Source organism: Mesoplodon densirostris, chromosome 16 (genome assembly GCF_025265405.1).
Source record: "Mesoplodon densirostris isolate mMesDen1 chromosome 16, mMesDen1 primary haplotype, whole genome shotgun sequence".
NCBI classification, from domain to species: Eukaryota; Metazoa; Chordata; class Mammalia; order Artiodactyla; family Ziphiidae; genus Mesoplodon; species Mesoplodon densirostris.
In genome coordinates, this window is record NC_082676.1 from 65,786,963 (window position 1) to 65,799,369 (window position 12,407).

General features: G+C 50.4%; 1 protein-coding gene across 1 annotated transcript in view; it reads right to left on the reverse strand.

Moving 5' to 3' along the window:
• The window catches only part of MAPK8IP3 (mitogen-activated protein kinase 8 interacting protein 3), a 48,332-nt gene extending 37,221 nt beyond the window's left edge, over positions 1 to 11,111 (reverse strand). The window contains exon 1 of the mRNA XM_060119885.1: positions 10,707 to 11,111. Within this exon, the coding sequence (XP_059975868.1) occupies positions 10,707 to 11,024 (318 nt within the window). The 5' untranslated portion in view covers positions 11,025 to 11,111. The remainder of the gene's footprint in view (positions 1 to 10,706) is intronic.
• Between the last annotated feature and the right edge of the window lie 1,296 nt (positions 11,112 to 12,407).

Consider the following 12,407-nt stretch of genomic DNA (forward strand, 5'->3'; position numbering starts at 1 on the left):
GAGGAAAAGGTACCAGGGTGTCTTAACATGAACACTGAGCTAGGAAATACCTGATTCTTAGTGCTAAATACCAATCTACTACATGATTCCCCCCCTTTTTTTTTCGCGGTACGCAGGCCTCTCACTGTTGTGGCCTCTCCCGTTGCGGAGCACAGGCTCCGGACGCGCAGGCTCAGCAGCCATGGCTCACGGGCCTAGCTGCTCCACGGCATGTGGGATCCTCCCAGACCAGGGCACGAACCCGTGTCCCCTGCATCAGCAGGCGGACTCTCAACCACCGCGCCACCAGGGAAGCCCCCATAATTCCCTTTTTTTCTTTTTCTTTTTTTTTTTTTTGCGGTACACGGGCCTCTCACTGTTGTGGTCTCTCCCGTTGCGGAGCACAGGCTCCGGACGCGCAGGCTCAGCAGCCATGGCTCACGGGCCCAGCCGCTCCGCGGCACGTGGGATCCTCCCGGACCGGGGCACGAACCCATGTCCCCTGCATCGGCAGGCGGACTCTCAGCCACTGCGCCACCAGGGAAGCCCCTAGATTTTGTTTTTAAGATATACTTCTACCCCTCCCTCTTACGAACAAATTGCTGTTTTAAAATTAAATTCAACTTTGGTTTTCAGAATTTGCTTTTTTGGTGAATTTCAAGGTACATACTGAAGTAACCTGAGAGTGTGGGAACTTCCAAAAATCCAGGAACCAGAGGAAACTTTTCTCAATATCCCATGGAATGAGATCATTCTATCTAACTCATGCATAAAACCAAACTTAAGAAATAAACTGACTTTTTCGGGACTTCCCTGGTGGCGCAGTGGTTAGGAATCCGCCTGCCAATGCAGGGGACACAGGTTTGAGCCCTGGTCTGGGAAGATCCCACATGCCGTGGAGCATCTAAGCCCGTGCGCCACACTGCTGAGCCTGCGCTCTAGAGCCTGTGAGCCACAACTACTGAGCCCGTGATCTGCAACAAGAGAAGACACCGCAATAAGTCCACACACTGCAATGAAGAGTAGTCCCTGCTTGCTGCAACTAGAAAAAGCCTGCGCGCAGCAACGAATACCCAACACAGCCAAAAATAAATAAGTAAATAAATTTATTTTTAAAAAAAGAAATAAACTGACTTTTCATGTCAAATATAAAATTAAGACAACAGAAGCCAGCATTCCTAATCCCAGAATGCAAGAGAGATTACTAGGTAAACACTCTTTTATAACATAATCATTAGAATTCTGGTAACTTTCATAATTGAAGGCTACTTTTTTTTTGTGGTATGCGGGCCTCTCACTGTTGTGGCCTCTCCCGTTGTGGAGCACAGGCTCCGGACGCGCAGGCTCAGCGGCCATGGCTCACGGGCCCAGCCGCTCCGCGGCACGTGGGATCTTCCCGGACCGGGGCACGAACCCGTGTGCCCTGCATCGGCAGGCGGACTCTCAACCACTGTGCCACCAGGGAAGCCCTGAAGGCTATTTTAATTAAAGGCAAAGTAAATTAAGACATTAAATCCAATCCTTCCCTCTTATATGTCCTTTAGGCCAGGGTCACACATAGGAAATAATTCAATTCTGGTTGAATTGTTAGAAATAAAACAGGAATCAAAGATTTTGTTCTTTTGCATGTAATTCCTTTCTGGGGGTGAGGTGGTAGAGTGAATGTCCAAAAGAAAAACGCTCTTTTTGGGTCTTTTATCTTAGGCAGAGTGGTGCACTGGGGTGTTGGGCACAGGCTCTGTGCCCAGGGGAGACGCCCTCTATGGATGGGTAATTCCCTGCTCCTGACGGTCACTCCCATCATGATCACCATTTACTGGGCGCTCACAGGGGTGCTGAACTCATGAGACCTCAAACCTCAGAGGTTTTTTTTCCCAGCCTTTTCCCATATTCCATGACTGTTACCATTTACATCTAAAATGCAGTGTGGGCAGGTGGACAGAGGGAGGGAAGGGCATTTCTGCATTCAAGTTTTAGACACACGTCTGAGATCACGCCACTGTGCAGGAACCCAAGAACAAGGTTGGATTCATTTTTAAAAAAGCATAGATTCCTCATTTAGGTTAAAGGAACCACTGGTTCAGCATCTGCTTGAGATGAATCCCAACAAATGGCATTGGTTTAACTCACAATGATTTTCAAGAATTGGTAAGATAGGGACTTCCCTGGTGGCTCAGTGGTTAAGACTCCACGCTCCGAATGCAGGGGGGCTGGGTTCGATCTCTGGTCAGGGAACCAGATACCACACGTAGGCCACAACTAAGAGTTCGCATGCAACAACTAAGGAGCCTGTGAGCTGCAACTAAGGAGTCCACCTGCCACAACTAAGACCCGGCGCAACCAAATAAATTAAAAAAAGAAATATTAAAAAGAAAAAAAAGAATTGGTAAGATAGGAAAGATGTCTGTAAAAAATACATATTTTAATATATTACATATTTATTTAAGTATTTTATGTTAGATACTAATATATACTTTGTATCTTAAAATATACATTACATTTATTATATTATTTATGATATATGACATGATTGGTTCTGGGGGGAAATAAGAAAAAGGAAGATAAGACAAAAACTGTAAATGCCCCGTCCTGGGAGAAATTTCTCTGGGAGAAGTTATTCTCAAGTAGACTTGTGTTCTTTGAAGCATTCTTTTTTTTTTTTTTTTTTTAAATTAATTTATTTTTGGCTGCATTGGGTCTTCGTTGCTGCACACGGGCTTTCTCTAGTTGTGGTGAGCAGGGGCTACTCTTCGTTGCGGTGCGTGGGCGTCTCATTGTGGTGGCTTCTCTTATTGTGGGGCATGGGCTCTAGGCGCAAGGGCTTCAGTAGTTGTGGCACGTGAGCTCAGTAGTTGTGGCTTGCGGGCTCTAGAGCGCAGGCTCAGTAACTGTGGCACACAGGCTTAGTTGCTCCACAGCATGTGGGATCTTCCTGGACCAGGGCTCGAACCCATATCCCCTGCATTGGCAAGCAGATTCTTAACCACTGCGCCACCAGGGAAGTGCATCTCTGAAGCATTCTTAGCAGTTTACACTGATTTCTTCAACTTCCTAATCCACTTGGCTTCTATATCCTTCTCACTCCATCTAACAGGAGAGACCTGAGGACGCCCATGGTCGCCCTTTGGTGGACACAGGGTCTCGCTGTCCAGAAGCGTACACTGAAGACCCGAGGCCAGAAGCTTGAGCAGAACCCATGGGATCCTGCCCGGATCTGGGTCCGATTCACTGGGAGAAGGAAGGGCACCCAGAGAACTTGAACAAAAGGCATCACCTTGAACCCACCACTGAAGATAATCAGAATCCAAATGCCCTGACCCCTGTCTCACAAACCCCGCCAACGGAGGTCCGCTCCACTGATCTTGGCATTCCCCAAATCTCTTGCCCATGAGAGGCGCTCAAAACAAGGTAACTGACTTATGATTCCACGGGCTCTAAGTGTCTGTGAATATTTCCTTTCCTTGGGTCGAGCCTTTCCCACCCTGGTGACTGGGATGCTTTCTTAGGACGCGCTAGCCGGCCACCAACTGATTCTAACCGCTTGGTCTCCCTGCCCATCTTCCAGCGGGGCTCCCTGTGTGCAGCTGCATGCAGGACAGGCTGCGCCGGAGCCTCCCAAGTCCCCGAGAAACAGGGTGCAGGTGTGGACGGGGAGCTCCTGCTCCACCAGAGGAGATGGATGGACACCCACACAGCAGGCTACACTAGCAATGAACGGATGAATGAAAGAATGGTAACAACCTGGGTGAATCTCAAATCATTATGCCGTGTGAGAGGAGCCAGTCAAAAAAAGAGTGTACACTGCAGGATTCAGTTTATATAAGGTTCTAGAAAATGCAAATCAATCTACAGTGACAGAAAGCAGACTGTGGTTACCTAGGGATGGGGGAAGCGGGGAGAGAGTGTTGAGGGCCATAAGGAAACTCTGGGGATGATGGAGATCATCATTATCTTGATTGTGAGGATGGTTTTTCAGGTGTAGACGTGTTAAAACTCACCAAATTGCACACTTCAAATATGTACAGCTTAGTGCACTGACCTCAACAAAGTTGTTACAAAGAAAGAACGGAACAGAACTGAAGCCCATGGTGGAAGATTTCATGGTGCGCCGTAAGCACTAGTTGCTTTCTAGGTGCTGGGATTTCCCTCCAGACCTCTTCTCAGCCTTTCAAGAATTTCATCACCTCTCTGTTGTTTCCTAAATAGCTGCAATGCTTTTTTTCTTTTTCCTCGTCTCACAATATTTTCTTCTATTCTCCTGTTTCAAAACCTGCTACACTTTGGGGTCTCCCCTCTTTCTAGAACATGTTCACTAAAGAAAAACACCCCACCTTTTAAGCATCTTCCTTTCTTGCCTGACGCTATGAAACAGGTCAAAGAAACATTTACTGCCTGTCATTACAGAACAGTGATTGAGCGAGACCGCCCACAGCTACACTGCCCAGTACCTTAGCCACAGACACATGTGGGTATTTAAACTTAATTTAGGGAATTCCCTGGTGGTGCAGTGGTTGGGAATCCGCCTGCCAATGCAGGGGACACGGGTTCAAGCCCTGGTCTGGGAAGATCCCACATACTGCGGAGCAACTAAGCCCGTGTACCACAACTACTGAGCCTGTGCTCTAGAGCCCGGGAGCCACAACTACTGAGCCCACGTGCCACAACTACTGAAGTCCGTGTGCCTAGAGCCCATGCTCCACAACAAGAAAAGCCACTGCAATGAGAAGCCCCCGCACCGCAACGAGGGGTAGCCCCAGCTTGCCACAACTAGAGAAAGCCCGCGCACAGCAACGAAGACCCAACCTAGCCAAAATTAATTAATTAATTGATTAAAAAATAAACTTAAATTAATTTAAATGACATAAAAATAAAAACTCATCCTGAACTGCATGAGGCACATGTGAAGTGTCGGTGGCCCTGTGTGGACACATAGCAGAACAGAAATTTCCGTCCTCACACAGAGCTGTGTTGGACAGATGGATGGCTGAAAACCACAGAAAGAGGCCTTGCCCTCTAGGAACCAACAGCTCAGTGCAGCACGTGGAAGCAGAGAAAGGCTGCCCTCCTTCCTCACCTGCACATGCACAGGCAGCTGGCATCTCTGTGGGACGTGTGTCAGAGAGAAAAGAATCAGCCTTGGGGCTGGAAGAACCAGAAGGGCACTGCCCCTTGGCTAACCAGGAAAGAGCCCCCACGTGGGGACTCTGGGGTGACAGGGACTCGCTCGAGCACCTACATCTGAATGTCACGGTGCTAGACACGAGGGAGTCAGGTGTGCGCAGCAGAAGCACATGCAGAGGGGAAAGAAGGAAGTGGAAGGGCAGGGGACAGGGCACGCGGGGGGCGGGTGCTGGGGAACCCCGGGAGAAGGCGGTCTCCTCCTGGGAGCGTCCCTTCCTCTGTCCCCATCCATACCCTTCGCTCTCCATCTCACGTTGCCATTTTCTCACCACCTGACAGTGTGGCAGGACCTCCCCATCTGAGCACCTGCATCAGGGCAGCACGGACCCATCCCCGGCAGCAAGTCTGGCCCTCGCGATGCTTAGTTGACTGAGTTAACGAACAAGAGAGAGTGGGAGATGGGACCTGCCTGCGGACCAGTTCATGCCACAGGTTGGGAGGGGAAGAAAGTGGCTGGGGGACCAGCGTGACAGTGGTGACTCGAGCCAGGATGGTAGCAAAGGAGATAAAAAAGAAGCACAAAAAGTACACACAAAAAAATCAGGCCAAAAGAATGGCCAGGACTTCGTGAGTCACTGGACATGGGAGGTTGTGAGGATGACCCCTGGGGCCCTGACTTTCAACAGAGCAAAAGCCTGGAACATCAGCCGTCTGGCTGCTGACCACCGAGCTCCTGGTCTCCTCAGCTGCACTAACAGGTCATCCTCCCTCTCATGACAAGTGGGAACTTGGGAAAAGGGACCCTGCCCCCCACACTAGTGCCCCTCCCCAGCTTGCATCCTGCATCTGGTCATGAGGTCACACGAAAGCCAAACTAAGGGACATCTTGCAAGATAACTGGCCTGTGATATCACATCGTCAAGGTTGTAAAAAGCTCGAAGTGAGAAGCCAATCGGGAACTGAGGACACCATAGGACTTGCAGGAGCCCTCAGGCCTTAGCGGAGCAGGAGGGAGGGAGGGAGATGGAGAGAGAAGAGTAATGTGGAAAAACGTTCACCTTGGGGAATCTGGGTGAGATTGTCCATAAATTATTTCTATATTTTTCTATAAATTATTCCAAAACAGAAACTTAAAAAAAAAGACAAGATTTAAAATTTAACTTAGAAATTCTAGTTTTGGGAGAACTAACTTGCCCCAGTCCCTGCCCCACTGCCTAACGGCCACCACAGGGCCTTGAGGGTTCCAAGGGTTCCTGCTGGGCGAGCCTGGCAAGGCGGTGGGGCTTCTTCCGCATGTTCTGTTCTCTCTGGCTGGAAGGCGCCTCTCTCTGCTCTCCTGTGCCTATTTGTTTTTTGTTTTTTAAATTTAATTTATTTTTATTTATTTTTGGCTGCATTGATTCTGTGTTGCTGAGTGCGGGCTTCCTCTAGTTGCGGCGAGCAGGGCCTACTCTTCAGTGCAGTGTGCTGGCTTCTCATGGCAGTGGCTTCTCTTGTTGCAGAGCAGGGGCTCTAGGTGCGCGGGCTTCAGTAATTGCGGCACTTGGGATCAGTAGCTGTGGCTCGCGGGCTTTAGAGCACAGGCTCAGTAGTTGTGGTGCATGGGCTTAGCGGCTCCGCGGCATGTGGGGATCTTCCCGGACCAGGGCTTGAACCCACATTCTCTGCATTGCCAGGTGGATTCTTAACCACTGCACCACCAGGCAAGCCCTCTCCTGTGCCTATTTGTTCCCATTTTTTAGGGAGAGTCTGATGTACTCCTGGTGACTCTGGTAAGAGAGCTATAATGGACCAGTATTTAGAGGCAACCAGGAAAGGCAGCTCCGGGCACCAAATCTTAACAGCTTCATCTAAAAAAAAGTTAACAATTGAAAAAAACTGTCCTGGGACTTCCCTGGTGGTCCAGTGATTAGGACTCCACACTTCCACCACAGTGGGCACAGGTTTGATCCCTGGTCAGGGAACTGGGATCCCACATGCTGAGTGTGGCACGGCCAAAAAAACCCAAAACAAAACAAAACAAAAACCTGTCTTTTAATATGACAACACGGCAGAAGAAGAAATTGCATACCTTGTCTAAGCTGGGGTGAATTTATTATTTGTAATATGGGACACAAGAAGAAAAACTTCTGATTCAATATATTAATTCACTTATTAAAAAATGCCAAATGATCATCTCTATAGAGTAGGATGATGGCTTCTGCCCCCTCCAGCTTCATCCTGTCCAAATATTCTTCTACAAAATGCATTACTTTTGTACAACTAGAAAAACACAGTTTTGGGTAAAACTTTCCAGTTGGATGCTTTCCTTACACCAGACACTGAGGTATCAGCAAATGCCCACAGCCATGTCTCATGGACAGAACATCCACTTGAGTTGCTTGTGATGAGTGGGGGATGTTACCAGTAGTTTCCTTAGGGCCAAGAAGACTTTAAGGTGAATGATGGCTACTAAACTCACACCTTTTCTCACAAACACTGTTTTTCCTCCTGTAAGCCTAGCACTTGATCCCTGCGAGGACGGCTCTTTGCTGCCCAGGACTGGGGCGAATGGAGCCCTCTGCTCCCTCCTCCCTGGGGGCCACGGTGGGCAGCACTGCCCAGGGGCGCCCACTCGCTCCCGGCCATCCTGGTCAAATGCCCCTTTCCAACCTTCTTTTCTAATGGGAAAGAACTCAGTGGGTTTTCAAAACTTTGTATTGGATACAGCTTCAGCATTTTTAAGGTCTCTGTAGGGGTTTTAGAAGCCAGCAACATCCATTTAGCTCTGCAAGTCTGAGCGGGACTCACTGGTCTCGATGACAAGCGTAAAACCCGCACAGTCAGAGACTGAGATGCCCCACGCTTGCCACCCGAGGCTGCCTCATCAAGGTGCTCTTCCCTGGCTTGGCTAGATCTGCTTTGCTGCAATTCTCCAGGCAAACAACAGCCAATCACAGGACTTGGCACTTGAGATGAAAGAAACTTGCCACGTCTGGCAACCCACGCACTTTACAGAAGCGGCCAGTGGGGCCAGAGAGGGGGAGACTGGTCACAGGGCGGGCAGCTCCCAAAGGTGAGGCTGACACTCAAGCATCTGCAAACTCTGGGGCCTGGCCCCCCTCCCTGGACCCCACCACCTCTAGCTACCGTCACTCCCATCGAGACAGTCACCCTGGGACCAGAACAGACTCGCAATCTCTCACTGTGGTTATTACGGGCAAGGAGCAACGGGCAGAGGTGTTTGCTCTGCTCAAGGTTCTTTCTTTTTAAATGTGCAGATTCTGTGTGCTCAGAAGGCTGCAGGCGGCTCAGGTTACTCAGCACTGACTAAGGCTTCTTGAGCAGAGTGGCCGGGGAGGCAGAAGCTACTCTGCATCACGCACACGCCTGCAGCCCATGCTGTTCAGCCTCCCGTGTTATCAGACACACATCTAGGATCTCAGGCCCTGCGTGGAAAAAGAAGCCAGGCCACAATGTACACTGGTCTTTTCCACAAAACTGAAAATGAATGTCTATTGGATTTAGTAAATGAGCTAGAATGCCACAATGGTTACAGATTTTGACCCTTTTCTTGGTTGTAACATCACATGAGGTCTCTCCAAGGGCATACTATTAGCATCAAATCACAGCCTCGATGCCGGCCAGCCAAGCATTTTGTTCACTCTGTGGCTCTCTGCTCAGCATCTCTTAATAGCTGGGGCAAGGATAGGTCTCGGCCTCCAGGGCACTCTCCTCCATACCACATGCGCACCCCCAGCTCTTAGTCCAGGGGCGTAAGTGGGAGGTCAGAACCACACTCGCTTGCAGCTGCACTTGAACCATGCAGAGCAGAGCAGGGGCTTCATCCATGCAGAGCAAATTTTTAAGGTAGATGGTTATGATTCTTAGCCTTAAGGTTGTCCATCTTTCTCCTTTTCGTTCCTTCTCGTCCACTATATTGACCACATAGGTACATGATGAAAGAAAACAAACCTACTCAAAACCTCAGTTAGGCATCAAATGGCCGCTGAGAGCAGTCAGAGAAGTGGGAGGTGCTGCCCAGCAAGAGGGAGGCAGCCGCTGCCCCATGGCCAGTGAGGGGAGCCCCAGAGCTCCAGTCTTCTGGGGGTACGCTCTCTGACCTCCCACAGCAGTGGAACGAAGAGCCCACTCCAGGGGTCAGGGTAGACTGCGTCTTGGCCTGGTTCTTCTAGGGCATGTGACCTTGGTCCACCCCCACTCCTTCTTGGGGCCAGTTCTTTCCCTAGTAAATGCCTGTGGCCACTCTGAACTCTAAAATCCTACGAGCTCTTGCATCTCCCTTAAGGTGAGAGCCCTAAATCAGTTTTGGTGGAACCTGGCACCCCAATCAATAGGCAACAGCCTCTTGACAGATGAATGAAAAAACCCAAGATCAACATAAACCACCGTAAGTAGGAACGATACAAGGCAGTCTTAATTTTTATAAACACACTTTAAACCAAACTAGGAGGACATAAACTGCCCTGGCTTAAGAAAAAGCCAAAATACTGAAACAGTCTTCCATTTCAATACTAAAATCAAGAATGTGTTAATCCAAATTAGTTAAAAAGGAATTTAGCTCATTTAATAAGAAATTTCCCATTCATAAACCAAAAAGCCATCACCTAATGCCTGGAACAACAGAATGTCAGGGCTTAGAGATCATTTAGGGCAACTGACTCATATGACTGAAGGAAAATCAAAATCCAGAGGGGGGCAGGCGACATGGACAAGGTCACAAAGGCAAGGCAGGAATGAGAACCCAGGTCCCCTGAATCCACCTGGGTCTGACAACAGGGCTAAATATTTCATAGTGAATGAATGAAGGTAAGTGGTATTCCTTGCAATGCATGGTTCTTCTAACTGGTTCACAAGTAAGTGATTTCCAGGTTATGGAGGTATCCTAGAACACGATCAAATACTTCAAAATTCTACTTTTAACTGCTCAGAAGCCACAGTGGAATTTCTCAGCATCTTCCACATAAGCTAACAATATTCCCAACGGAGGGAATCACAGGGCAAAGAAATCACCTCCGGAAACCTGGAGTCTTTCACCTGGTGCCAGAGGAGCAGCCGAACTGTGGCTTTGGTAATGTGTTTACCTCAATCACCAAATTCACCCATGTCACAGACCGTCAAAACACTGGATTAGAGATAAGGCAAAGATCTGACAACACCTCTTCTGGCTGCAGAACCATAAGAAGATCAGAAATCCCCTTTCTGGAAGGGTTTAAAATAAAATTAAAATTAAAATTTCAGCAACCAGAAGTTGTAACTGGGGTCTAGGACGCGTTTGCGGAAAAACACACACAAAAGCAAAAAGAACTGGCGTCTGCAATGAGAAGTGGGTATGGAGGGGAGACGGAGGCCTGAGGCAGTTTAGGATGCAAGGTCCCCCAGTGACGCCAGGTGGTTCAGGGCTAGGGTTCCTGGCTGGAGCAGCAGGCCAGGAGGATGGGGGAGCCAGGCATCAGTCCCTGGGCCGGGTTCGGCGTCGGGGGCGTTGGTGGGATGGGCGGGGCGAGAGCTGCGGCCCGGGCAGGGCGGGGGCTAAGGGCGGGGTCCCCGGGCCGGGCAGGACTGGGGTCCCCGGGAGGGGCCCCGGCGCCTCCCGGCCCACGCACCTCCTCGGCCTGCTTGCGCAGCGCCTTCTCCCGCTCGTACTGGGTGAGCAGCTGCTCGTTGTCCTCGCGCAGCAGCTCCAGCTCCACCTCGTGCTCCTGGTTCTCGCTGAGCACCGAGTCCAGATTCTCGAGCACGTTGACCACGAGTGGCATCAGCTCCTTGACGACCTCCTCGTCGTAGCAGTGGATGAGGCGCTCGAACTCGCGGTAGATGGAGCCCGCCAGGCCCGACACCCGCTCCGACATCACCGAGCCAGAGCAGTAGTCGTCCTGGTACACGACCACGCCGCCACCCTCGTCCATCTGGATCTCCATCATCGCGGCCACCGCCGCCGCCAGCGCGGCCTGCTGTCCGCCGGCGCGTCCGCCCGCTCCGGCTGCCCGTAGTCCGCAGGCCGCGGCCCGTCGCCTGCGCCGCAGCCGCTGTCGCCTCAGCCGCCGCCAGCTGATACTGATGCTGATGCTGCGCCCGTCGCTCAGCGGCCGGAAGTCCCGCCGCCCGGAAGTCCCGCCCCCAGGCAGTGGGGGCGGTGCCCGCCCGTCCAGCCGGAGCCCCGCGGCGCCGCACCGCTAGAGGTTGCAGGGGTCCTAACATAGGAGGAAGCCAGTCCCCGGGCCAGAAGCTCGGCCGAGCGGGGCTGGAAGCGCTTCCGGTCAGGCTCGTCAGAGCAGCTGTCTGCCAGCTCCCACGACGCAGGCGTGGACTTTTATAAAGTGACAGCGTTATGTCCTAAGTATATACAAATGACTGTACGGTTTAGACTTAAGCGAGCGTCCGTGTGCCCACCCTTCCCTCCAAAGAAATGGCCGTTATCTTTGTGCGCCCCTCCCTCCCTTCCGGAGTTGACCGCGATGCTGACCTGGTTAACTGAGACTTGCCTTTGTAGCCTCACTGCACAGCAGTATGTACTCCTACACAGTAGCAGGTACTCAGGGCTCCCTTCAGAGCGGCTGTGCCTTCCATGGTCCCTCCTGGGATTCCAATTAAATGCAAGTTGCCCGTCTCATCCTAAAATCCAGTAACAAACTCTCACCTGGTCCACTTCTGTGTCCTGATGTTGCGTAACTTCTTCAAATTTCCCAGTTTCACTTCAGCTATGTGTAGTCTAACCTCTACGCTGAGTTTATTTCCACTTTTTTTTGTTTTGTTTTGGCCTCTCCCCGCGGCATGTGGGATCTTAGTTCCCTGACCAGGAATGGAACCCGCACCCCCTGCAGTGGAAGCGCAGAGTCCTAACCACCGGACCGCTAGGGAAGTCCCTCAACAGTTATATTTTTAATTTCCATTTGTCCTGTTTGACTTTCTTATATTCTACCAGTTTTGACAGGCCCTTATTTCTTCCACTTTTAGCCAGTTGATTTGCATTTTCTTTCTCTGGTATCTGAGGACACCATGAATCTAAGACTTACACTTTCAGCTTTGGGGGCCACACAGGTGGCATGAATCCTGATCATAAACCCCGTGAGTGACAGCTTAGTGTTAACAGAAATGCTCTTACCCCTGCCTTTCACCTGATGTGATGCTTCAAGGGGAGTTCATCCTAACCCGATTGCACCAATGAACGTTCCTGCAGGTGATGCCCTAAATACTGTTGCACAATTTTCCCCTTGCAACCTACTGTGCTGTATGGATGCTCACCCACCCCACTAAGAAAGGATCTGAGGTTTCAGTCTCACATTCAGACTACCTGGGTTTTGATC